The sequence below is a fragment of the Lonchura striata genome, chromosome 25, assembly GCF_050655825.1.
Source record: "Lonchura striata isolate lonStrDom1 chromosome 25, ASM5065582v1, whole genome shotgun sequence".
NCBI classification, from domain to species: domain Eukaryota; kingdom Metazoa; phylum Chordata; class Aves; order Passeriformes; family Estrildidae; genus Lonchura; species Lonchura striata.
In genome coordinates this window covers 5,104,597-5,131,635 of record NC_140727.1, presented here as the reverse complement: position 1 = coordinate 5,131,635, position 27,039 = coordinate 5,104,597, and the positions used below count along the sequence as shown (strand labels likewise).

General features: G+C 59.5%; 1 protein-coding gene across 1 annotated transcript in view; it reads right to left on the bottom strand.

Annotated features, from left to right (window-relative positions):
• Positions 1–20,334, bottom strand: part of KIRREL1 (kirre like nephrin family adhesion molecule 1) — a 39,184-nt gene extending 18,850 nt beyond the window's left edge. The window contains exons 1-3 of the mRNA XM_085560883.1: positions 20,077–20,334; positions 2,136–2,285; positions 900–1,049 (exon numbers count right to left, since the gene is read on the bottom strand). Coding sequence (XP_085417009.1) covers positions 900–1,049; positions 2,136–2,285; positions 20,077–20,128 — 352 coding nt within the window. The 5' untranslated portion in view covers positions 20,129–20,334. The remainder of the gene's footprint in view (positions 1–899; positions 1,050–2,135; positions 2,286–20,076) is intronic.
• Between the last annotated feature and the right edge of the window lie 6,705 nt (positions 20,335–27,039).

Here is a 27,039-nt window from a genome sequence, read left to right as displayed (position 1 = left end):
CGTGTGGGGCACCGGGGACTTTGTGGGGCACCGGGGACCGTGTGGGGCACTGGGGAGAGTGTGGGGCACCGGGGACTTTGTGGGGCACTGGGAAGTGTGTGGGGCACTGGGCACTGTGTGGGGCACTGGGCACTGTGTGGGGCACTGGGAACCGTGTGGGGCACCGGGGACCGTGTGGGGCACCGGGGACTGTGTGGGGCACCGGGAATCGTGTGGGGCACCAGGGATTGTGTGGGGCACCGGGAACCATGTAGGGCACCGGGGAGCACATGCGTGGGGCACCGGGCACCGCGTGGGGCACCGGGAACCGTGTGGGGCACCGGGAACCATGTAGGGCACCGGGAACTGTGTGGGGCACTGGGCACCGCGTGGGGCACCGGGAACTGTGTGGGGCACCGGGAACCGTGTGGGGCACCGGGCACCATGTAGGGCACCGGGGAGCACATGCGTGGGGCACCGGGCACCATGTAGGGCACCGGGAGCACATGGGGCACCGGGCACCGTGTAGGGCACCGGGAACCGTGTGGGGCACCGGGAACCATGTAGGGCACCGGGAGCACGTGGGGCACCGGGCAGCGCGTGGGGCACCGGGAGCACATGGGGCACCGGGCACCGCGTGGGGCACCGGGCACCGTGTAGGGCACCGGGAGCACATGCGTGGGGCACCGGGCACCATGTAGGGCACCGGGCACCGCGTGGGGCACCGGGAACCGTGTCGGGCACCAGGAGCACATGCGTGGGGCACCGGGCACCGCGTGGGGCACCGGGAACCGTGTGGGGCACCGGGGAGCACATGCGTGGGGCACCGGGAACCATGTAGGGCACCGGGGAGCACATGCGTGGGGCACCGGGCAGCGCGTGGGGCACCGGGAGCCGCGGGGCCGGCGGGGCAGGCTCACTGAGCACGGTGAGCTTGGCGCGGCGCGAGCGCAGCGCGGCCTCGGTGGCCTGGCACTCGTAGACGGCGTCATCGGAGAGCTCGGCGTCGCGGATCTCCAGGTTGTACTGGCCCGAGTCGGCCGTGCCCACGATGCGGTACCGCGGCCACGCTGCGGGGACACGGCGCGTCACCGGGGACAGCCCGGCCCCACCGGGACACCGCGGGCACGGGGGGACGGCCCAAACCCACCGGGACACCGCGGGCACGGAGGGACATCCCAAACCCACCGGGACACGGCGGGCACGGAGGGACACCAGGGGCTCAGAGGGACAGCCCGGCCCCACCGGGACATCGCGGGCACGGGGGGACACCATGGGCACGGAGGGACAGCCCAAACCCACAGGGACACCATGGACCCAGAGGGACACCACAGGCACGGAGGGACACCACGGGCACGGAGGGACAGCCCAAACCCACAGGGACACTGCGGGCACAAAGGGACACCGCGGGCGTGGAGGGACACCATGAACCCAGAGGGACACCGCGGGCACGGAGGGACATTCCAAACCCACTGGGATACCATGGACCCAGAGGGACACCGCGGGCACGGAGGGACACCAGGGGCTCAGAGGGACACCAGGGGCACAGAGGGACACCAGGGGCTCAGAGGGACACCGCAGGTGCGGAGGGACAGCCCAAACCCAGAGGGACACCACAGGCACGGAGGGACACCATGGGCATGGACAGACACCGTGGGCACGGAGGGACAGCCCAAACCCACAGGGACACCCCAGTCCCATGGGTCACACAGGGGGACACCCCCATCCCACAGGGACACCCCAATCTCACAGGGACACCCCAATCCCATGGGTCACACAGGGGGACACCCCCATCCCACAGGGACACCCCAATCCCATGGGTCACCCATGGGACACCCCAACGACACAGAGACACCCCAATCCCACGCCCAGGCTGTGGGGACAGCACTGGGGAGTCACACGAGGACACCCCCAGGGCCACCCTCCCTTTCCCGGGTACCTTTCAGCCCCTGCCCTGGGGTGCCACCCCCAAAGCCACCCGTCCCCAGTGGTGTTCCCCAGGGCCACCCGTCCCCAGTGGTGTCCCCAGAAGCCACCCGTCCCCAGTGGTGTCCCCCAGGGCCACCCGTCCCCAGTGGTGTCCCCAGAAGCCACCCGTCCCCAGTGGTGTCCCCCAAGCCACCCGTCCCCACCGCAGCCCCCAGCCCCCGTGGCACCTTTGAGGCCCTGGCCCATGCCCAGGGCCAGCCCGTCCTTGGTCCATTGCACGATGCCGGAGTAGTTGAGCACCACGCAGGACAGGACGATTCTCTGCCCGGCCACCACCGTCCGGTCCTCGGGCTCCTCCACGAAGCGCGTCTGCACCGCTGCGGCCACGGCGCCGCCGTCACCGCCCGGCGCCCGGCACCGCGGCGCCGCGTGCCCCGCCATCCCGGGAACCCCGGGATCCCCCCGAGAACCCCCGGGATCCCCCTGAGATCCCCCCAAGAACCCCCTGAGAACGCCCAGGACCTCCCTGAAATCCCCCAAGATCCCCCCCAGGACCTCCTGAGATCCACTGAGATCCCCCTGGAATCCCCCAAGATCCCCTGAGATCTCCCCAAGACCCCCCAGGACCCCCTGAGACCCCCCAAGGATCCCCTGGAATCCCCACAGGACCCCCACAGGACCCCCTGAGACCCCTCAGGATCCCCTGGAATCCCCCCAGGACCCCCTGAGACCCCCAAGGATCCGCTGGGATCCCCCCAGGACCCCCCCAGGACCCCCTGAGACCCCTCAGGATCCCCCAGGGTCTCCTGGAGCTTCTCAGGATCCTGCGGAGCTGCCCGGATCCTCCTGGAGGTGCCCAGGATCCTCTCCGGGTCCCCCCGGAGCTCCCGGGACCCCGGGATCTGCCCAGGATCCCCCCAGGATCCCCCCGAGACCCCCCCAGGACCCCCCGAGACCCCTCAGGATCCCCCAGGATCTCCTGGAGCTTCTCAGGATCCTGCAGAGCTGCCCGGATCCTCCTGGAGGTGCCCAGGATCCCCCCGGGATCCCCCCGGGACCCCGGGATCTGCCCAGGATCCCCCCAGGATCCCCCCGGGACCCCCGGAGCCGCCCCAGCCCGGCCCCGCCGCTGCTGCCGGCGGCTCCCGGGGATCGATCGGTGCCGGTCGGGGATCGATACCGGCCCCGCTCCGCTGTCACGCGGCCCGCGGGGATCGAGCGGGACGTGACCGGGACAGGGACGGGGGGAGGGACGGGGAGGGGACAGCGCGACCCCCGCCCCCCCCGCTCCCAGCCCAGGCTTTAGTTCTGGAATAACGGCAATAAATATTCACGGGACGGCACGGAACGGCACGGAACGGCACAGAACGGCACGGGAATGGCACGGGAATGGCACGGGAATGGCACGGAATGGCACGGGAATGGCACGGAAGGGAATGGGAATGGCACGGGAATGGCACGGAATGGCACGGAAGGGAACGGGAATGGCACGGAACGGCACGGGAATGGCATGGGAATGGCACGGGAATGGCACGGAAGGGAATGGGAATGGCACGGGAATGGCACGGAATGGCACGGAAGGGAACGGGAATGGCACGGAACGGCACGGGAATGGCACGGAATGGCATGGGAATGGCATGGGAATGGCACGGAAGGGAATGGGAATGGCACGGGAATGGCATGGGAATGGCACGGGAATGGCACAGAATGGCATGGGAATGGCACGGGAATTTCGGGGAGACCGAGGGGAAACGGGCACCGGGCTGGCACCGGGATTTTGGGGACATCGAGGGGAAAACGGGCACAGCTCGGGAAGTCGTGCCCTGCGCCACCCGTGCCACCATTCCCCGTGTCACCGTCCCCTGCCCGGCCAAATTCCAACCCGAACTGGCACTGGTGGCACCCGCCCGGCGTGCCACCATCCCTTTGTCCCCACACATTGTCCCCAACCCCGGAACGGCAGCGCCGGGTCCCCGCAGTGCCAGTGCCACCCCCGGTGCCACCATCCAGTGCCACCATCCAGTGCCACCCCCGGTGCCACCCCCGGTGCCACCATCAGTGCCACCATCCAGTGCCACCATCCAGTGCCACCCCCAGTGCCACCATTCAGTGCCACAATCCAGTGCCACCATCCAGTGCCACCCCCGGTGCCACCATCAGTGCCACCATCCAGTGCCACCATCCAGTGCCACCCCCAGTGCCACCATTCAGTGCCACAATCCAGTGCCACCATCCAGTGCCACCCCCGGTGCCACCTCCAGTACCACCCCCGGTGCCACCATCCAGTGCCACAATCCAGTGCCACCATCCAGTGCCACCCCCGGTGCCACCCCCAGTGCCACCATCCAGTGCCACCCCCAGTGCCACCTCCAGTACCACCCCCGGTGCCACCATCCAGTGCCACCATCCAGTGCCACCATCCAGTGCCACCATCAGTGCCACCATCCAGTGCCACCCCCCCGTGTCCCCCCGTGTCCCTCCCGTGTCTGTCCCCGTGTCCCCGTGTCCCCCCGTGTCCCCGTGTCCCCCCGTGTCCCCGTGTCCCCCGTGTCCCCGTTTCCCCCCGTGTCCCCCCGTGTCCCCGTGTCTCCCCGTGTCTGTCCCCGTGTCCCCCCGTGTCCCCGTTTCCCCGTGTCCCCGTGTCCCCGTGTCCCCCCATGTCCCTCCCCGTGTCCCCGTGTCCCCCCGTGTCCCCGTTTCCCCGTTTCCCCGTGTCCCCGTGTCCCCGTGTCCCCCCATGTCCCTCCCTGTGTCCCCCCGTGTCCCCGTGTCCCCCCGTGTCTGTCCCCGTGTCCCCGTGCCCCCGTGTCCCCCCGTGTCCCCCCGTGTCCCCGTGTCCCCCCGTGTCCCCCGGCCCGTCGGAGCTCTCGCTTCCCGCATTCCTCCCCCTTTTCTCCCTGTTTTTTCCCTTTTCCCCCCATTTTTCCCCATTTTCCCCATTCTCTTCCCCCCTTTTTCCCATCCTCCCATCCTTATTTTATCCCTCCCTCGTCCCTCCCCTCTCCTTTCAGATCTGAATCCTTTCCCCTCTTCCCTTCCCGAGTTCTTCGCTGCTATTTTTACGTGAAACAACAACAAAAAAATTCAAATAAAACCCAACTCAACCCAAACCCCGAAGCAGGCGAGGAGGGAGGGGAGCGCTAAAAAATCCAATCATGAAATAAAAAATCCAGGTTTTTCCCCCTTTCTGCGGGGAAGGAAAGAGGATTTGGGAAGGGAAGAGGCCGGGGCTGCTGCGGGTGCCGCCGCTGTCCCCTCGAGTCACTCGTGTCCCCTCGTGTCCCCTCGTGTCCATCGTGTCCCCTCGAGTCCCCTCGTGTCCCCAGGGGACACCGGGGGCACCTCCGGGGGTGGCACCGCGGGGCGGGGACAGCGAGGGGATGGGGCGGGATCGGTGGGATCCATGGGGTGGGATTTATGGGATTTATGGGATTTATGGGATGGGATTTATGGGATGGGATCAGTGGGATCCATGGGATGGGATTTATGGGATTTATGGGATCCATGGGGTGGGATTTATGGGATCCAGGGGATGGGATTTATGGGATCCATGGGGTGGGATTTATGGGATCCATGGGGTGGGATTTATGGGATCCAGGGGATGGGATTTATGGGATTTATGGGATCCATGGGATGGGATTTATGGGATCCATGGGGTGGGATTTATGGGGTGGGATTGATGGGATGGGATCAGTGAGATCCATGGGGTGGGATTTATGGGATTTATGGGATTCATGGGATGGGATTTATGGGATGGGATCAGTGAGATCCATGGGGTGGGATTTATGGGATTTATGGGATCCATGGGGTGGGATTTATGGGATTTATGGGATCCAGGGGATGGGATTTATGGGATGGGATCAGTGGGATCCATGGGATGGGATTTATGGGATGGGATTGATGGGATGGGATCAGTGAGATCCATGGGATGGGATTTATGGGATGGGATCCATGGGATGGGATTTATGGGATCCATGGGGTGGGATTTATGGGATCCATGGGGTGGGATTTATGGGATGCATGGGATCGGATTGATGGGATGGGATCAGTGGGATCCATGGGGTGGGATTTATGGGATTTATGGGATCCATGGGGTGGGATTTATGGGATCCGTGGGGTGGGATTTATGGGATGCATGGGGTGGGATTTATGGGATCCAGGGGATGGGATTTATGGGATCCAGGGGATGGGATTTATGGGATGGGATCAGTGGGATCCATGGGATGGGATTTATGGGATCCATGGGGTGGGATTTATGGGATCCATGGGGTGGGATTTATGGGATCCATGGGGTGGGATTTATGGGATCCAGGGGATGGGATTTATGGGATCCATGGGGTGGGATTTATGGGATCCAGGGGATGGGATTTATGGGATCCATGGGGTGGGATTTATGGGATCCAAGGGATGGGGTGGGATCAGTGGGATCCATGGGATGGGATGGGATGGGATTTATGGGATCCATGGGATTGATGGGATGCGGAGGGATCCCAAACTGGAGACCCCGGCAGGGCTGGGAGTGGGGGTCCCGTCCTGCCGGGAATTTGGGGTCCCACCCTGACAGAAGAGCGGGATCACATCCTGCTGGGAATGGGGGACGACATCCCGATGGGAATTTGGGGTCCCACCCTGACAGAAGAGCGGGATCACATCCTGCTGGGAATGGGGGACGACATCCCGATGGGAATTTGGGGTCCCACCCTGCCGGGGAATTCTCGGTAACTCTGGCCCCCATTCGGCCGGGATTTGGGATCCCATTTTAGCAGGGATCGATCCCGTTTTCCCAGGAATTCTGTCCCTGTTTTCCCAGGAATTCCGGCCCTGTTTCCCCAGGATTTCCAGCCCTGTTTTTCCAGGAATTCTGTCCCTGTTTCCCCAGGAATTCTGTCCCTGTTTCCCCAGGAATTCTGTCCCTGTTTCCCCAGGAATTCTGGCCCTGTTTTCCCAGGAATTCTGGCCCCGTTTTCCCGGCAATTCCGGCCCTGTTTCCCCAGGATTTCCAGCCCTGTTTTCCCAGGAATTCCGGCCCTGTTTTCCCGGGAATCCCAGCCCCGTTTTCCCGGGAATCCCGGCCTATTTTCCCGGGAATTCTGTCCCTGTTTCCCCAGGATTTCCAGCCCCGTTTTCCCAGGATTTCCAGCCCTGTTTTCCCGGCAATCCCGGCCCTATTTTCCCGGGAATTCTGTCCCCGTTTTCCCAGGATTTCCAGCCCTGTTTTCCCGGGAATCCCGGCCCCGTTTCCCGGGAATTCTGTCCCTGTTTCCCCAGGATTTCCAGCCCCGTTTTCCCAGGATTTCCAGCCCCGTTTTCCCGGCAATCCCGGCCCCGTTTCCCGGGAATCCGCCCCGCGCCGCCCGGGCTCGCAGACGAGATCAGCCCTGGCACATCCGCGCTCCCCCGCCCCGCCGGGAACTATTTTGGGATGCGGAATTTGGGATTCCAGCTCGGCTCCGGGCGGGGACACGAAGCCACGGCCGCGTCCCGGGCTCCCCGTTCCACCCAAGCCCGCCGGGATGAGAATTCCAGAGGGAAACGGCGCATCCCGGCCTTGGGGGCGCCCCCGAAAGCCCCGGTCCCTCCCCGCTTCCCAAAATTCCCGGCCCCGGGAGATTCCCGGCGCCTCTTCCCTCTGGAAAAGCGCCCGGGGGGAGCTGTGGGGTCACGGAATTCCAGGATTTTCTGAGCTGGGGAAGGAATTCCGGGTTCCAAACTGTCCCCGCCTTGTCAGCAGCCGGGTGATGCCGCCCGTCTGTCCCGGGGATTTCGGGGTTCGGGGATCCCGGGGTTTCGGGGATCCCGGGAGTTTCGGGGATCCCGGGAGTTTCGGGGATCCCGGGAGTTTCGGGGCTCGGGGATCCCGGGAATTTCGGGGTTCGGGGATCCCGGGAGTTTCGGAGATCCCGGGAGTTTCGGAGATCCCGGGAGTTTCGGGGATCCCGGGAATTTCGGGGTTCGGGGATCCCGGAATTTCGGGGTTCGGGAATTTCAGGGATCCCGGGAGTTTCGGGGATCCCGGGAGTTTCGGGGATCCCGGGAGTTTCGGGGTTCGGGGATCCCGGGAATTTCAGGGATCCCGGGAGTTTCGGGGTTCGGGGAATTTCGGGATCCCGTGAATTTCGGGGTTCGGGGGTCCAGCCCCCGGTGCTGGACGCGCCCCCGGTGTCCCCCCGGCCCCGGTGTCCCCCCTTTTTCCCCCTCGCCGCTCTGGCCGCAATCGCCGTCCCCAATCCCGCCGTCATTAAATATTCCAGCCTTAATTCCTCCTTAATTGCGGCCGCAGCCCCGATCCCCGCCGGGCCGGCCCGGGCGGTGTCCCCGCGGTGCCACCGGGCACGGCCGGTCCCGCCGTGGCCCCGTCCCTGGCCCCGTGGCCCCGTCCCTGCCATGAGGGGAAACGGAGGGGGTCATTCCATGGGGAAACTGAGGCACGGCTGGGGTTATTCCATGGGGGAAACTGAGGCACGGAGGGGATTTCTAAAGGGAAACTGAGGCACGGCTGGGGTTATTCCATGGGGGAAACTGAGGCACGGCGGGGGTTATTCCGTGGGGGAAACTGAGGCACGGCTGGGGTTATTCCGTGGGGGAAACTGAGGCACGGAGAGGATTTCCATGGGGGAAACTGAGGCACGGCTAGGGTTATTCCATGGGGGAAACTGAGGCACGGAGGGGATTTCCATGGGGGAAACTGAGGCACGGAGGGGATTTCCAAAGGGAAACTGAGGCACGGAGAGGATTTCCATGGGGGAAACTGAGGCACGGCTGGGGTTATTCCATGGGGGAAACTGAGGCACGGAGGGGATTTCCATGGGGGAAACTGAGGCACGGAGGGGATTTCCAAAGGGAAACTGAGGCACGGAGAGGATTTCCATGGGGGAAACTGAGGCACGGAGGGGATTTCTAAAGGGAAACTGAGGCACGGCGGGGGTTATTCCGTGGGGGAAACTGAGGCACGGCTGGGGTTATTCCATGGGGGAAACTGAGGCACGGCTGGGGTTATTCCATGGGGGAAACTGAGGCACGGAGAGGATTTCCATAGGGGAAACTGAGGCACGGCGGGGGTTATTCCGTGGGGGAAACTGAGGCACGGAGGGGATTTCTAAAGGGAAACTGAGGCACGGCTGGGGTTATTCCGTGGGGGAAACTGAGGCACGGAGGGGATTTCCAAAGGGAAACTGAGGCACGGCTGGGGTTATTCCATGGGGGAAACTGAGGCACGGCTAGGGTTATTCCATGGGGGAAACTGAGGCACGGAGGGGATTTCCATGGGGGAAACTGAGGCACGGCTGGGGTCATTCCATGGGGGAAACTGAGGCACAGATGGGATTTCCAAAGGGAAACTGAGGCACGGAGAGGATTTCCATGGGGGAAACTGAGGCACGGAGGGGATTTCTAAAGGGAAACTGAGGCACGGCTGGGGTTATTCCATGGGGGAAACTGAGGCACGGCGGGGGTTATTCCGTGGGGGAAACTGAGGCACGGCTGGGGTTATTCCATGGGGGAAACTGAGGCACGGAGGGGGTTATTCCATGGGGGAAACTGAGGCACGGCTGGGGTTATTCCGTGGGGGAAACTGAGGCACGGAGGGGGTCATTCCATGGGGGAAACTGAGGCACGGCGGGGGTTATTCCGTGGGGGAAACTGAGGCACGGGCGGTGCCGCTCCTCCCCCCGCGGCCCCGGGGCGCCTCTGCCGCGACCCGGGGCCGTTATTGCCATTAATTAGCGCTGTCTCATTAAGACATCTGCTAACGAGGCCGCAGCTCCGGGGGGGCGGGGAGGGGGGGGAACGGTTCCAGCGCTTTTTTAAAATTTATTATTTTTATTTTTTAATTTTCTCCAGTTTCCCTCTCATTAAATTCGGGATTTTTATTTCTTTTTTTTTTTTTTAATTTTTTATTTCCCCCCCCCCGCTCGTCCCAAAAAATCTCCCCATCCCCCCCCCGCTCAAGCGAACGAACAAAAGTCTTAATTAGAGATTGTTCCTGCGCTAATTAATGAAACGGCGCCAGTGGGAGCGCGAGGGGCGGGGGGAGGGGCGGGTGGGGGGGTCACGGGGAATTTGGGGGGTCAGGTCCAAATTCTGGGGGGGTCAGGGCGGTTTTTGGGGGGGTCAGGGCGGTTTGGGGGGTCAGGTCCAAATTTTGGGGGGGTCAGGGCGGTTTGGGGGGTCAGGTCCAAATTTTGGGGGGGTCAGGGCGGTTTTGGGGGCTCAGATTTGGGGAGGGGTCCCTGGAGCCTCTAGCAGCTCAATTTTGGGGGCTCAGGGGGAATTTGGGGGGGTCAGGTCCGTGTTTTTGGGGGGTCAGGGCAGTTTTGGGGGGTCAGGGCAGTTTTGGGGGGTCAGGTCCGTGTTTTTGGGGGGTCAGGGCAGTTTTGGGGGGTCAGGGCAGTTTTGGGGGGGTCAGGGCGGTTTGGGGGGCTCAGATTTGGGGAGGGGTCCCTGGAGCCTCTGGGCGGCTGAATTTGGGGGCTCAGGGGGAATTTGGGGGGTCAGGTCCGCGTTTTTTGGGGGGTCAGGGCAGTTTTGGGGGATCAGGGCGGTTTTTGGGGGGGTCAGGGCAGTTTTGGGGGGTCAGGTCCGCGTTTTTTGGGGGGTCTGGGCAGTTTTGGGGGGGTCAGGTCCGCGTTTTTTGGGGGGTCAGGGCGGTTTTGGGGGTTCAGATTTGGGGAGGGGTCCCTGGAGCCTCTGGGCGGCTGAATTTGGGGGCTCAGGGGGAATTTGGGGGGGTCAGGTCCGCGTTTTTTGGGGGGTCAGGGCAATTTTGGGGGATCAGGGCAGTTTTTGGGGGGTCAGGGTGGTTTTGGGGGCTCCAAATTGGGGAGGGGTCCCTGGAGCCTCTGGCAGCTCAGTTTTGGGGGCTCAGGGGGAATTTGGGGGGGTCAGGTCCAAATTTTGGGGGGGTCAGGGCAGTTTTGGGGGCTCTGATTTGGGGAGGGGTCCTGGGGGCCTGCGGGGGACTCAGTTTGGGGGGGTCAGGGGGAATTTGGGGGGTCAGGGCGTTTTTTCGGGGGGTTTGGTTCAGGATTTTTTAGGATGGGAATCTGGTTTTTTTGGGGTGGGATTCGGGTTTTTTTTTTTGGGTGGAATTCGGGGTTTTTCGGGGTGGGATTTGGGATTTGTTTGGGGTGGAATTCGGGTTTTTTTGGGGTGAGATTTCAGGATTTCTTGGGGTGGAATTCGGGAGTTTTCGGGTGGGATTTTTTGGGGTGGAATTCGGGGTTTGTTTGGGGTGGAATTCGGGATTTTTCGGGACGGAATTCGGGATTTTTCGGGATGGAATTCGGGATTTTTCGGGGTGGGATTTGGGATTTGTTTGGGGTGGATTTCAGGATTTATTTGGGGTGGAATTCGGGGTTTTTCGGGGTGGAATTCGGGGTTTTTCGGGGTGGGATTTGGGATTTGTTTGGGGTGGAATTCGGGTTTTTTTGGGGTGGAATTCGGGGTTTTTCGGGTGGGATTTTTTGGGGTGGAACTCGGGGTTTGTTTGGGGTTGGATTCGGGATTTTTTGGGGTGGAACTCGGGGTTTGTTTGGGGTTGGATTCGGGATTTTTTGGGGTGGAACTCGGGGTTTGTTTGGGGTTGGATTCGGGATTTTTCGGGATGGAATTCGGGTTTTTTCGGGTGGGATTTTTTGGGGTGGAACTCGGGGTTTGTTTGGGGTTGCATTCGGGAATTTTTTTGGGGTGAAATTCGCTTTTTTTGGGGTGGGCTCCGGGTTTTTCGGGGTGTCCCGAGCCCTCCCGCCCCGCTCCCCTCCCGCCGCGCGATGATCCCACACTCCTGGAATTTCAGGAATTTCCTGCCAAGGCTCCTCTGGAAAGGCAAAAACGCCGAATTTTTAACCCCCTGCGCGCCGGGCCGGCCCCTCGCGTCCCTCTGAGGATCAATTCGGATTTTTCCCCGATTTTCCGGGCGGGGATCGCCGCTGTCCATGGAAAACCCGACAATTCCTGCCTCAGTTTCCCTCTCCTTGATCCCAAGGGTTCCGTTCCTGCCCCAAATCCACCTAAAAACCCCCAAAAACCGCCCCAAAAACCGCCCCGGGGGAGCTCTGCCCATCCCAAATCCCAATTTGGGTGGGAAATTCCCTTTTCCCCAACTTTACTTAAATTAAATCCGCTCTGAATTCTTTCTTTCTTTCTTTCTTTCTTTCTTTCTTTCTTTCTTTCTTTCTTTCTTTCTTTCTTTCTTTTTTCTTTCCTTTCTTTCTTTCTTTCTTTCTTTTTCTTTCCTTTCTTTTTTCTTTTTTTTTTTTTTTAATTGAAATTTCACCAAAATAGGGGAAAAGAGAGGAAAAAGGAGCCTGGAATTGTCCCCCCCAGAGCGGCCCCAGCATCGGGATATTCCCATTTCCAGCCCCGGAGAGGGGGAAAAGTTGGAAAAATGTGAATTTTGGGGGGAAAATCCAAATGGGGAAAGGAGAAAAAAAAGTGGAATTTGGGCAAAATCCAACTGGAGATGGGGAAAATGTGGATTTTGGGGGAAATCCAACTGGGGAAAGGGAAAAATGTGAATTTTGGGGGGAAAACGTGGATTTTGGGAAAAATCCGCATGGGGAAAGGTGGAAAATGTGAATTTTGAGGAAAATCCATTGGAGGAAGGGGGAAAAAAGTGGAATTTGGGCAAAATGCACCTCGGGGTGGGGAAAAAAGTGGATTTTGGGGAAAATACAACTGGGGAAAGAAGAAAAATGTGGATTTTGGGGGGGAAAAGGTGGATTTTTGGGAAAACCTCACCTGGCTGAAGGGTGAAAATGTGAATTTTTTGGGGGAAAATCCAGCCGGGCAAGGCTCCCACGGGACACCCCAAGGATCGATCCCGATCCCGATCCCGATCCCGGAGCCTTCCTCGCGCTCCTCCTCCCCCTGCCCGCCCCTTCCCATTCGCGTTTAATTTAAATTAAAAAAAAAAAAATTACAAAAATTAAATTTTTCCCCCCCCCGTTCCCATGGCAACGCCTCCGAGCGCTCTCGCCTTGGAAATAAAAGTTGTTTTTTCCTTCCCCCCTCCTCCTCCTCCTCCTTTTCCTCCTTCCCTTCCCATTCCCATCCCAAACCCCCCCGGATTTTGATTTCCATTTGGATCATAATCCGCCCGTTGCCATGGCAACGCCGCCAGCCTTCCCGGCCAGCCCGTGCAGACACGGCTCCTTCCCTTTTTCCCCTTTTTTCCCCTTTTTTCCCCTTTTTTCTCCTTTTTCCTCCTTTTTTCCGCCCCCCTTTCCCCCCTTTTCCCCATCTTCCCTTCTTTTCCCCATTTCCCCTCAATTTTTTCCCATTTCCCCTCATTTTTTCCCATTCCCCCCCCTTTTCCCCCATGTTTTCCTCTTTTTTCCCCATTTTTCCTCATTTTCCCCCATTTCCCCCCATTTTTCCCCATTTCCCCCCATTGTTTCCCATTTCCCTCCATTTTTTCCCATTTCCCCCTCCATTTTTTCCCATTCCCCCCCCTTTCCCCCCATGTTTTCCTCTTTTTTCCCCATTTTTCCCCATTTCCCCCATTTTTCCCCATTTCCCCCCATTTTTTCCCATTTCCCCCCTTTTCCCCCCATTTTTCCCCTCCTCCCTCCCTGCCCGGGCTCCCGGTGTGGCTTTTCCCAAATCCCAGATCCCAAATCCCAAACCCCAAATCCCAGATCCCAAATCCCTGATCCCAAATCCATGATCCTTGATCTGAAATCCCAAATCCCTGATTCCAAATCCCAAATCCCAAACCCCAAATCCCAAATCCCAAACCCCAGATCCCAAATCCCAAACCCCAAATCCCTGATCCCAAATCCCAAATCCCAAACCCCAAATCCCTGATTCCAAATCCCAAACCCTAAACCCCAAACCCCTGATCCCAAATCCATGATCCTTGATCTGAAATCCCAAATCCCTGATCCCAAATCCCAGATCCCAAATCCCAAATCCTAAACCCCAAATCCCTGATTCCAAATCCCAAATCCTAAACCCCAAACCCCTGATCCCAAATCCCTGATCCCAAATCCCTGATCCCAAATCCTAAACCCCAAATCCCTGATCCCAAATCCCAAATCCCAAACCCCAAACCCCAAACCTCAAATCCCGGACCTCAAATCCCAAATCCCCATCCCAAATCCCAAATCCCAAAGCCCCGCTTTATGCAAATGAGCCGCGTGCCCAAGAGAGCGCAATTAACGCTAAAACCAGAGCGATTAATTAGAAGATAATGAAGAGAGAAGGAGCCGGGAGAGGGAAAAGGGGCGGGGCTTGGCGGCAGCGGGGGGAGGGGGAGAATTCCCAAAAATTCCCAAAAATTCCTGAGAATTCATGAAAATTCCCAATAATTCCCCAGAATTCCTGATAATTCCTGAGAATTCCCGAGAATTCCTGATAACTCCTCATAACTCCCAAGAATTCCCCAAAATTCCCAATAACTCCCAAGAATTCCCCAAATTCCCAGTAATTTGGGATATTAATTCCCAATAATTCCTGAGAATTCCTGATAACTCCTGAGAATTCCCCAAAATACCCGATAATTCCCACAAATCGGGGGCGTGAACTGAGGAAACCATTAATGACTGAAGGAATGAATGAGTAAATGAATAAATTAATGAATTAATGAGCTGGGACATTAATGAGCTCAGGGACACTCCAAAATCATCCTGAAATCACAAAAATTCACCCCAAATCACCCAAATTCACAAAATCACACGAAATCACGCTGAAATCCCCTCCAATCACCCCAAATCAGCCCAAACCCACCCCATTATCACCCCAAATCACAAAAATCACCCCAAAACTCACCAAGGAAACCCCCAATGACCCCAAATCACCCCAAAATCTCCCAACTGGCCCAAATCACCCCAAAATCACCCAAATCACCCCAAAATCTCCCAAATCACCCCAAAATCAGCAGCCCCCCCCCCTCAGTTCCCGGGCCCTGGCCCCGCCCCCCAGAACCGAACCTGGGGTCAAGGGTCACATCCCAGTTCAATCCCAGTCCATCCCAGTTCATCCCAGTCCATCCCAGTCCATCCCAGTTCATCCCAGTTCATTCCAGTTCAATCCCAGTCCATCCCAGTTCAATCCCAGTTCATTCCAGTTCAATCCCAGTCCATCCCAGTTCAATCCCAGTTCATTCCAGTTCATCCCAGTCCCTCCCAGTTCAATCCCAGTTCAATCCCAGTCCATCCCAGTTCATCCCAGTCCATCCCAGTTCAATCCCAGTCCATCCCAGTTCAATCCCAGTTCATTCCAGTTCAATCCCAGTCCATCCCAGTTCAATCCCAGTTCAATCCCAGTCCATCCCAGTTCAATCCCAGTCCATCCCAGTTCATCCCAGTTCATCCTGGACAAGTCCCTGACCAAAGGGGCCACAAATCCACCAGATCCCAAATCCTCTGAGATCCCAAATCTCTGGGATCCCAAATCCCACAGGATCCCAAACCCCCCAGGATCCCAAATCCTCTGGGATCCCAAATCCCCCGGATCCCAAATCCCCCAGATCCCAAATCCCACAGGATCCCAAATCCTCCAGATCCCAAATCCCCCAGATCCCAAATCCCACAGGATCCCAAATCCCCCGGATCCCAAATCCCCCAGGATCCCAAATCCCCCGGATCCCAAATCCTCTGGGATCCCAAATCCTCTGAGATCCCAAATCCTCTGGGATCCCAAATCCTCTGAGATCCCAAATCTCTGAGATCCCAAATCCCACAGGATCCAAAATCCTCTGAAATCCCAAATCTCTGGGATCCCAAATGTCACCTCTCTTATGCGAGGGAAGGAGGAAAAGGTGGGAAGATGAAAATAAAATATAATACAATACAATACAATGCAATATAATACAATAAAATAAAATAAAACAAAGTAAAACAAACCAAACCAAAAGAAAAGAAAAGAAAATGTAAATATAAAATAAAATATGAAATAATAAAAAAACCTAAAAACATAAAGTAAAATAAAATAAAATAAAATAAAATAAAATAAAATAAAAAGTAAAATAAAAAGTAAAATAAAATAAAATAAAATAAAATAAAAATAAAAAGTAAAATAAAATAAAATAAAATAAAATAAAATATCAAATAAAAATAAAAAGAAAACAAAAGAAGAAATAAAATAAAAACTAAAGAAAAGAAGAAATGAAAGAAAAGGCCCAATGAGATCAATAAAAGCCCCGCAGGAGGCAGAGGGCGGCCCAGGAACGAATGGATATTTGGAATATCCATTGGATATTTGGTCTGGGGCGCAATCCCGGCGAGGACGAGCGGCTTCCTTTCGGATCCAGGAAAGGATTGAACGAGAGCCCGGCCGGAGCCACCCCAGATCCCGGCCTGGCCCGAGTGGGAACCCCACGTTTGCCTGAAATCCCCAACATTTCCCGGAAAATCCCCAAAATTGCCTGAAAACCCACATTTTCCTGAAAAAAAACCCTAAAAATTTCCTGAAAAAAACAAATTTTCCTGAAAAAAAACCCGCAAATTCTGGCCCGGCGCGTTGGGAGCCAGGCTCGTCTCAGAGGTGATGGAGGAGCAAAAGAGGGATTGGGATGGGATGGGATGGGATGGGATGGGATTGGGATGGGATGGGATGGGATGGGATGGGATGGGATGGGATGGGATGGATTTGGGATGGATTTGGGTTTGGGATTGAAGAGATGGGATGGGATGGGATGGGATGGGTTTGGGATGAGTTTGGGATGGATTTGGGATGGGTTTGGGATGGATTTGGATGGATTTGGGATGGATTTGGGATGGGTTTGGGATGGATTTGGGATGGGTTTGGGATGGATTTGGGATGGATTTGGGATGGGTTTGGGATGGATTTGGATGGATTTGGGATGGATTTGGGATGGGTTTGGGATGGATTTGGGATGGGTTTGGGATGGATTTGGGATGGATTTGGGATGGGTTTGGGATGGATTTGGATGGATTTGGGATGGGTTTGGGTTTGGGATTGAAGAGATGAGATGGATTTGGGATGGGATGGGTTTGGGATGGGTTTGGGATGAGTTTGGGATGGGTTTGGGATGGATTTGGGATGGGTTTGGATGGATTTGGATGGATTTGGGATGGGTTGGGATGGGATGGGATGGGATGGGATGGGATGGGATGGGATGGGATGGGATGGGATGGGTTTGGATGGGTTTGGGATGGATTTGGGATGGGTTTGGGTTTGGGATTGAAGAGATGAGATGGATTTGGGATGGGATGGGTTTGGGATGGATTTGGGATGGGTTTGGGATGGGTTTGGGTTTGGGATGGATTTGGGGATCACTGGGATTGTCACGTAGGGACATTGAGCCCTGATCCCAACGTGAGCCATTGATCCCAAACCGGATCCCTCCCATCCCAAACTGGAGCCATTGATCCTAAAACAGATCTCTCCCATCCCAATCGGAGCCATTGATCCCAATCGGAGCCATTGATCCCAAACCGGATCCCTCCCACCCCAAACCGGATCTCTCCCATCTCAAACTGGAGCCGTCCCAAACCGAAGCCATCGATCCCAAAGCAGCCCTGGCCCACCCCAATCAGAGCCATCGATCCCGATCGGAGCCATTGATCCAAAACCAGATTCCTCCCATCCTAACTGGAGTTGTCCCATCCCAAACTGGAGCCATTGATCCCAAACAGAGGCATTGATCCCAATCGGAGCCATTGATCCCAGACCGGATCCCTCCCATCCCGATCGGAGCCATCCCACCCCAAACTGGAGCGATTGATCCCAAACAGAGCCATTGATCCCAAAACAGCCCTGTCCTGTCCAATCGGAGCCATTGATCCCAGACCGGATCCCTCCCATCCCGATCGGAGCCATCCCACCCCAAACTGGAGCGATTGATCCCAAACAGAGCCATTGATCCTAAAACAGCCCTGTCCCATCCCAATCGGAGCCATTGATCCCAGACTGGATCCCTCCCACCCCAAACTGGAGCGATTGATCCCAATCGGAGCCATTGATCCCAAAACAGCCCTGTCCCGTCCAATCGGAGCCATTGATCCCAGACCGGATCCATCCCATCCCAATTGGAGCCATTGATCCCAAACAGAGCCATTGATCCCAAAGCAGCCCTGTCCCATCCCAATTGGAGCCATTGATCCCAGACCGGATCCCTCCCATCCCAATCGGAGCCATTGATCCCAAACAGAGCCATTGATCCCAAAACAGCCCTGTCCCGTCCAATCGGAGCCATTGATCCCAAACTGGATCCCTCCCATCCCAATCAGAGCCATTGATCCCAGACCGGATCCCTCCCACCCCAATCGGAGCCATTGATCCCAATCGGAGCCATTGATCCCAAAACAGCCCTGTCCCGTCCAATCGGAGCCATTGATCCCAAACTGGAGCCGTCCCACCCCAAACTGGAGCCCCCCTCCCCACACCGGAGCCCCCTCCCCACACCGGAGCCCCCGCCCCACACCGGGCTCCCGGAGCCCCCCGGCGCTCGGGGCCGCTCCCGCCGCTCCCCGCGTGGCCCCGGGGCGGGAGCGCGGCCGCTTTTTGTTCCCGGGGGTCCCGGTGCTGCCCCGGGCCTCGGGGGTCCCGGGGGTCCCGGGGGTCCCGGTGCTGCCCCGGGGGTCCCGGGGGTCGCGGCCCCTCGGGGGTCCCGGTGCTGCCCCGGCCCCTCCGCTCGCTCCTCCTCAAACCGCGGTCCCGGCGGTTTTTTTTTTTGGTGTTTTTTCCTTTTTCCCCCCTTTTCTCTCCCTTCCCCTCTCTCCTCCCGGCATCTTAGCAACGCCGCCCCCTTAATTAAAAATTAGATTGGATTTTGGAGCGGGGAAGCGCCGGAGGCCGCGCCGGGGCTGCCCGGGCGGGGGGCACAGCCCGGCCCCGGCCCCGCGGACGGGGGGAGACCCCCCAAAATCCCGCGGGGATGGGGGTGCCCCCCACCCTTCCCTCCGAGAGGTTTTGGGGACCCCCAGCCCCCCCCCCAGGCTCGCAGCTTTTCCTCAGCGTGACCTTGGCAGAGCAGCTCCCCGTGCCTCAGTTTCCCCCGGGGAGGGCACGGCGCGGGTTTTGGGGGGTCGTGGGGGGGGGGGGTCGGGTTGCTCCGAACCCCCACGCCGGGTGGGGGCTCGGGGTGGGCACGGGGTGGGCACGGGGTGGGCCAAGGCAGCTCCGGGCTCCCCCAGACCCATTTCCAAGGAACGGCTGGACTGGGGTCCTGGGGCCCCCCGGAGGTGGCCCCTGCTCTCGCCACGGACGGACGGACGGACGGACGGACGGATTTGGGGTCAGACCCCCCCGGCCGGGTCAAGCCCCCCCATCACCCCCAGCCCCGTCCCCCCCGTGCCCCCCCCGGGGGTCCCGTTTGACCCCCGGGTCCCCGAACCCCCCCCGGAACCGGCCCCGGGCACCGGGATGGGGGCCCGAAACCCCGGTGCCGCCCCGGGGGCTCCAGCAGGACCGGAACCGGGCGGAACGGAGCGGCACCGGGCGGGGAGAACCGATGGAACCGGGCCCGGTTCCGGCGGGACCCCCGGTACCGGAGCGGGGTGGTCCCCGAGAACCGGGCCCGGTTCCATCGGGACCCTCCGGTAGGGAACGGGGGTCCACGAGGAGCAGTCCCAGGACCGGGGAGAACCGGGCCCGGTTCCACCGGGATCTCCCGGTACCGAGGGGGGGGCTCACGAGGAGCAGCCCCGGGGTTTGGCAGAACCGGGCCCGGTTCCACCGGGACCCCCCGGTACCGGAGGGGGTGATCCAGGAGGATCGGCCCGGTTCCATCAGGGCCCCCCGGTACCGAAGGGGGGTCCACAAGGAGCAACCCTGGGGTTTGGGAGAACCGGGCCCGGTTCCACCGGGATCTCCCGGTCCTGGATCGGGGGAACCCACGAGAACCCACCCCGGGATTTGGTAAAACCGGGCCCGCGACGGAGGCGAACCGGCCGCGATTGCATCCGAACCCTCCGGTACCACAACGGCGGCTCCAGAAGCACCGAGCCCGGGCCCGCCAGCACCGCCCGGTACCCCCCGGTACCCCCCGGTACCCCCGAGCCCCGGGCCCGGCCGGAGCCGCTCTCATCCCTCCGGGAACGGGCGGGACCGGCGGCGAGCGGGGCTGGAGCGATGCCCGCGGAGTTGGGAACGGCGCCGCCGCCGGTGCCGCTCCCGGTGCCGCTCCCGGTGCCGCTCCCGGTGCCGATCCCGGCGCCGCTCCCGGTGTCCAGCGCCCGGTCCCGTGCCCGCGGCGGTGCCCACCTTGCCCGCGGGTCCCGGCGAGAGTCAGCACGCACAGGAGGAGGATCCGCATGCTCCCGTCCCGTGCGGCGGCCGCGCTCCGGGGCAGGGCCCGCCGGGGGTCCCGGGGCTCCGGGAGGGGCTCGGGCCCGGCCGATCGCCGCCCCTCCGGGCCCCGCGCCGCCCCCGGGACCGGCAGCGCTGCTCGGGAGCCGGGCCCGGCCGGGCCGGGGCCGGGCAGGGGCCGGGAAGGGCCACGGAGCTCCGGCGGCTCCGCTGCGCGCCGAGCCCCGAGCGAGCGGCGGCGGAGGCGGGGCGGGCGGGGGCGGGCCGGGGGCGCGGAGGGGAGAGGGAGGGAGGGAGGGAGGGGAGAGGGAGGGAGGGGAGGGAGGGGAGAGGGAGGGGAGGATGAGGGAGGGGGAGGGAGGGGGAGGGAGGGGGAGGGAGGGGGAGCGGGACGTGCGCGCGTGTCACGCGTGGGGCTGCGCGGGGGAGCCGCTGTGGGGCGGCGGGAGGAGGCGCGCTGGGGCGGGCGAGGGGGATTTGGGGGGTGGGAGGGGGATTTGGGGTGTGAGAGGAGGATTTGGGGTGTGAGAGGGGGATTTGGGGTGTGAGAGGGGGATTTGGGGTGTGAGAGGGGGATTTGGGGTGTGAGAGGGGGATTTGGGGTGAGCGAGGGGGATTTAGGGTGTGAGAGGGGGATTTGGGGTGTGAGAGGGGGATTTGGGGTGAGCGAGGGGGATTTGGGGTGTGAGAGGGGGATTTGGGGTGAGCGAGGGGGATTTGGGGTGTGAGAGGGGGATTTGGGGTGTGCGAGGGGGATTTGGGGCTTGCGAGGGGGATTTGGGGGGTGAGAGGGGGATTTGGGGTGTGAGAGGGGGATTTGGGGTGTGCGAGGGGGATTTGGGGTGTGCGAGGGGGATTTGGGGCGAGCAAGAGGGATTTGGGGTGTGAGAGGGGGATTTGGGGTGTGAGAGGGGGATTTGGGGTGTGAGAGGGGGATTTGGGGTGAGCGAGGGGGATTTGGGGTGTGAGAGGGGGATTTGGGGTGTGTGGGAGGGGGATTTGGGGTGTGAGAGGGGGATTTGGGGTGTGTGGGAGGGGGATTTGGGGTGTGAGAGGAGGATTTGGGGTGTGAGAGGGGGATTTGGGGTGTGAGAGGGGGATTTGGGGTGTGAGAGGAGGATTTGGGGTGTGCGAGGGGGATTTGGGGTGTGAGAGGGGGATTTGGGGTGTGGGAGGGGGATTTGGGGTGTGTGGGAGGGATTTGGGGTGTGCGAGGGGGATTTGGGGTGTGAGAGGGGGATTTGGGGTGTGGGAGGGGGATTTGGGGTGTGCGAGGGGGATTTGGGGTGTGTGGGAGGGATTTGGGGTGAGCGAGGGGGATTTGGGGTGTGAGAGGGGGATTTGGGGTGTGAGAGGGAGATTTGGGGTGAGCGAGGGGGATTTGGGGTGCGAGAGGAGGATTTGGGGTGTGAGAGGGGGATTTGGGGTGAGCGAGGGGGATTTGGGGTGTGCGAGGGGGATTTGGGGTGTGTGAGGGGAATTTGGGGGGTGAGAGGGGGATTTGGGGTGTTGGAGGGGGATTTAGGGTGTGAGAGGGGGATTTGGGGTGTGAGAGGAGGATTTGGGGTGTGAGAGGAGGATTTAGGGTGAGCGAGGGGGATTTGGGGTGTGAGAGGGGGATTTGGGGTGTGAGAGGGGGATTTGGGGTGTGAGAGGGGGATTTGGGGTGAGCGAGGGGGATTTGGGGTGTGAGAGGGGGATTTGGGGTGTGAGAGGGGGATTTGGGGTGTGCGAGGGGGATTTGGGGTGTGTGAGGGGAATTTGGGGGGTGAGAGGGGGATTTGGGGTGAGCGAGGGGGATTTGGGGGGTGAGAGGGGGATTTGGGGTGTGAGAGGGGGATTTGGGGTGTGCGAGGGGGATTTGGGGTGTGAGCGAGGGGGATTTGGGGTGAGTGAGGGGAATTTGGGGTGTGAGAGGGGGATTTGGGGTGTGAGAGGGGGATTTGGGGTGTGGGAGGGGGATTTGGGGTGTGGGAGGGGGATTTGGGGTGAGCGAGGGGGATTTGGGGTGTGAGAGGGGGATTTGGGGTGTGAGAGGGGGATTTGGGGGGTGAGAGGGGGATTTGGGGTGAGCGAGGGGGATTTGGGGTGTGTGAGAGGGGGATTTGGGGTGTGAGAGGGGGATTTGGGGTGAGTGAGGGGGATTTGGGGGGTGAGAGGGGGATTTGGGGTGTGAGAGGAGGATTTGGGGTGTGCGAGGGGAATTTGGGGTGTGAGAGGGGGATTTGGGGTGTGAGAGGGGGATTTGGGGTGAGCGAGGGGGATTTGGGGTGTGCGAGGGGAATTTGGGGTGTGAGAGGGGGATTTGGGGTGTGAGAGGGGGATTTGGGGTGAGCGAGGGGGATTTGGGGTGTGCGAGGGGGATTTGGGGTGTGCGAGGGGGATTTGGGGTGAGCGAGGGGGATTTGGGGTGAGTGAGGGGGATTTGGGGTGTGAGAGGAGGATTTGGGGTGTGAGAGGAGGATTTGGGGTGAGCGAGGGGGATTTGGGGTGTGAGAGGAGGATTTGGGGGGTGAGAGGGGGATTTGGGGTGTGAGAGGAGGATTTGGGGTGTGAGAGGAGGATTTGGGGTGAGCGAGGGGGATTTGGGGTGTGAGAGGGGGATTTGGGGTGAGCGAGGGGGATTTGGGGTGCGAGAGGAGGATTTGGGGTGCGAGAGGGGGATTTGGGGTGTGTGAGAGGGGGATTTGGGGTGTGTGGGAGGGGGATTTGGGGTGTGTGGGAGGGATTTGGGGTGAGCGAGGGGGATTTGGGGTGTGCGAGGGGGATTTGGGGTGAGCGAGGGGGATTTGGGGTGAGTGAGGGGGATTTGGGGTGTGAGAGGGGAATTTGGGGTGTGCGAGGGGGATTTGGGGTGAGCGAGGGGGATTTGGGGTGAGTGAGGGGGATTTGGGGTGCGAGAGGGGGATTTGGGGGGTGAGAGGGGGATTTGGGGTGTGTGAGAGGGGGATTTGGGGTGTGTGGGAGGGGGATTTGGGGTGTGAGGGGGATTTGGGGCGAGCAAAGGGGACTTGGGGTGTGTGAATGCGGTTTTGGGGCGAGCGAGGGGAGTTTGGGGTGTGCATGTGTGGTTTTGGGGTGCAAACGTGCGGTTTGGGGTGTGCACACACACGTTCGGGATGTGTGAGCGCATTTTGGGGTGCAAACGTGCGGTTTGGGGTGTGCACACACACGTTCGGGATGTGTGAGCGCATTTTGGGGTGCAAACGTGCGGTTTGGGGTGTGCACACACGCCTTTGGGATGTGTGAGCCCATTTTGGGGTGCAAACGTGCGGTTTGGGGTGTGCACACACGCCTTTGGGATGTGTGAGCGCATTTTGGGGTGTAAGTGTCCGGTTTGGGGTGTAAATGTGAGTTTTGGGGTGTTCATGAACAGCTGCTCTCATGCCTCACCCACGTTTGCACACCGGCTGGGCACACATCTGCATTTGGGGGGTTCACATCTGCATTTTGGGGCTCATACCTGCATTTTGGGGGGCTCACATCTGCATTTTGGGGCTCACACCTGTATTTTGGGGGGCTCACATCTGCATTTGGGGGGTTCACATCTGCATTTTGGGGCTCATACCTGCATTTTGGGGGGCTCACATCTGCATTTTGGGGCTCACACCTGTATTTTGGGGGGCTCACATCTGCATTTGGGGGGTTCACATCTGCATTTTGGGGGCTCACACCTGCATTTTGGGGGGCACATCTGCATTTTGGGGGGCTCACAGCTGCATTTGGGGGGCTCACACCTGCATTTTGGGGGGCGCACATCTGCATTTTGGGGCTCACATCTGCATTTTGGGGCTCACACCTGCATTTTGGGGCTCACACCTGCATTTTGGGGCGCACATCTGCATTTTGGGGGGCACATCTGCATTTTGGGGCTCATACCTGCATTTTGGGGGGCACATCTGCATTTTTGGGGCTCAAAGCTGCATTTTGGGGCGCACATCTGCATTTTGGGGGGCTCACATCTGCATTTTGGGGCTCACATCTGCATTTTGGGGGCTCACATCTGCATTTTGGGGCTCACATCTGCATTTTGGGGGGCACATCTGCATTTTGGGGCTCACATCTGCATTTTGGGGGCTCACACCTGCATTTTGGGGCTCACATCTGCATTTTGGGGGGCACATCTGCATTTTGGGGGGCACACATCTGCATTTTGGGGGGCACATCTGCATTTTGGGGGGCTCACATCTGCATTTTGGGGGCTCACACCTGCATTTTGGGGGGCTCACACCTGCATTTTGGGGCTCACACCTGCATTTTGGGGGGCTCACACCTGCATTTTGGGGGGCTCACACCTGCATTTTGGGGCTCACACCTGCATTTTGGGGGCTCACATCTGCATTTTGGGGCTCACATCTGCATTTTGGGGCGCACATCTGCATTTTGGGGGACACACATCTGCATTTTGGGGGGCACATCTGCATTTTGGGGCTCACATCTGCATTTTGGGGGGCTCACATCTGCATTTTGGGGCTCACACCTGCATTTTGGGGGGCTCACACCTGCATTTTGGGGGGCTCACACCTGCATTTTGGGGCTCACACCTGCATTTTGGGGGCTCACATCTGCATTTTGGGGCTCACATCTGCATTTTGGGGCGCACATCTGCATTTTGGGGGACACACATCTGCATTTTGGGGGCTCACATCTGCATTTTGGGGGGCTCACATCTGCATTTTGGGGCTCACATCTGCATTTTGGGGCTCACACCTGCATTTTGGGGGGCTCACATCTGCATTTTGGGGGGCTCACATCTGCATTTTGGGGCTCACACCTGCATTTTGGGGCTCACACCTGCATTTTGGGGCTCACACCTGCATTTTGGGGGGCACATCTGCATTTTGGGGGGCTCACACCTGCATTTTGGGGGGCTCACATCTGCATTTTGGGGGGCACATCTGCATTTTGAGGGGCTCACATCTGCATTTTGGGGGACACACATCTGCATTTGGGGGGCTCACAGCTGCATTTTGCGGGGCTCACATCTGCATTTTGGGGGGCTCACACCTGCATTTTGGGGGGCACATCTGCATTTTGAGGGGCTCACATCTGCATTTTGGGGGACACACATCTGCATTTTGGGGGCTCACATCTGCATTTTGGGGGCTCACACCTGCATTTTGGGGGGCTCACATCTGCATTTTGGGGGCGCACATCTGGGCGCGTGCGCATCTGGCCACGTCTGTGCACACCTGGGCACACCTGGAGAGGCGCGCGCACATCTGGCCACCTCTGTGCACATCTGGCCACCTCTGTGCACATCTGGCCACCTCTGTGCACATCTGGCCACGTCTGGGCGTCCCGGCCCCTCCATCTTCCCGCAATTTCTTCAGCGCTGGAATTTCCACCCCCTCCCCGTTCCCCTTTTTGAGCTTTTCCTGTTTTCCCTCTCTCTCCCTCTCTCCCTTTTTTTTTTTTTTCTCTTTAATCTTAAATAGAATTTTTTTTTTTTTCTTTTCCCGCCTGGAGGGATTTGGAGGAAACCTGGGAAAATCGGGAAGCGGCGCCCGACCCGGCCCGGCCCGGAGCTGGGCCAGGGGGGTCGGAGAGCAGATTTTTCCTGAGCAGCAGAAATCCTTCCCAGATTTTTTTTTTCCATGGAAAAGACCATTTTTTCCCCCCTCTCTCCCGGGGATTTCCAAACGTTGTTTTTTTTCCCTGCCCTGGCTGCGATCCCGGCCTCGTCCCGGCGGCCGCACATTCCCGGGACACACCGGGGGCTCCCTCCTCTCTTTTCCGTGCATCCCCCAGCCCCAGGAATTCCCAAATTCCCGGGGGGCACCGGAAGCTTCCAGCTCCGAGGCGCCCGAGATGGGCTGCGGCAAAAAGGGGTGGAAAAAATGGGATTTTGGTCAAAACCAATGCCCTGAGAGCCACCCGCGGGGGAACCCAGGCTGGGACACCGCCGTGCCCGCGGGGTTCTGGTGGGTGTTCCCCAAATCCGCCCGAATTCCCTGCTCCAGGGTCCCTGGAGCGGGAGAGGCCCCGGAGCTGCCCCCGCTGCCAGGAATGCGAGGAGGAGGAGGAGGAGGAGGAGGAAGTCAGGGCTCAGGGAGGAGCCGGGAATTTGCTGACGGATCCGATCGGGACCAGCCGCGCTCAGGGGCCGCCGTGGGGCCGGGAGAGGCAGCGGAGACCCCAAAATCCGGGAAGAGCGGGAGGAGAAGGCGTCGCGGCCTGGGCAGCCCAGCCGCAGCCGTTATCCCGGTGTTTGGTCCCTTATCCCGGTGTTTATTTGATCCGTTATCCCGGTGTTTGATCCGTTATCCCGGTTTTTGATCCGTTATCCCGGTGTTTGATCCGTTATCCCGGTGTTTGGTCCCTTATCCCGGTGTTTGATCCGTTATCCCGGTGTTTGGTCCGTTATCCCGGTGTTTGATCCGTTATCCCGGTGTTTGGTCCGTTATCCCGGTGTTTGGTCCCTTATCCCGGTGTTTGGTCCGTTATCCCGGTGTTTGATCCCCTATCCCGGTGTTTGATCCGTTATCCCGGTGTTTGATCCGTTATCCCGGTGTTTGATCCGTTATCCCGGTGTTTGGTCCCTTATCCCGGTGTTTGGTCCCTTATCCCGGTGTTTGATCTGTTATCCCGGTGTTTGATCCCTTATCCCGGTGTTTGATCCCTTATCCCGGTGTTTGGTCCGTTATCCCGGTGTTTGATCCCCTATCCCGGTGTTTGATCCCTTATCCCGGTGTTTGATCCGTTATCCCGGTGTTTGATCCGTTATCCCGGTGTTTGGTCCGTTATCCCGGTGTTTGGTCCCTTATCCCGGTGTTTGATCCGTTATCCCGGTGTTTGGTCCCTTATCCCGGTGTTTGGTCCGTTATCCCGGTGTTTGATCCGTTATCCCGGTGTTTGGTCCGTTATCCCGGTGTTTGATCCCCTATCCCGGTGTTTGATCCGTTATCCCGGTGTTTG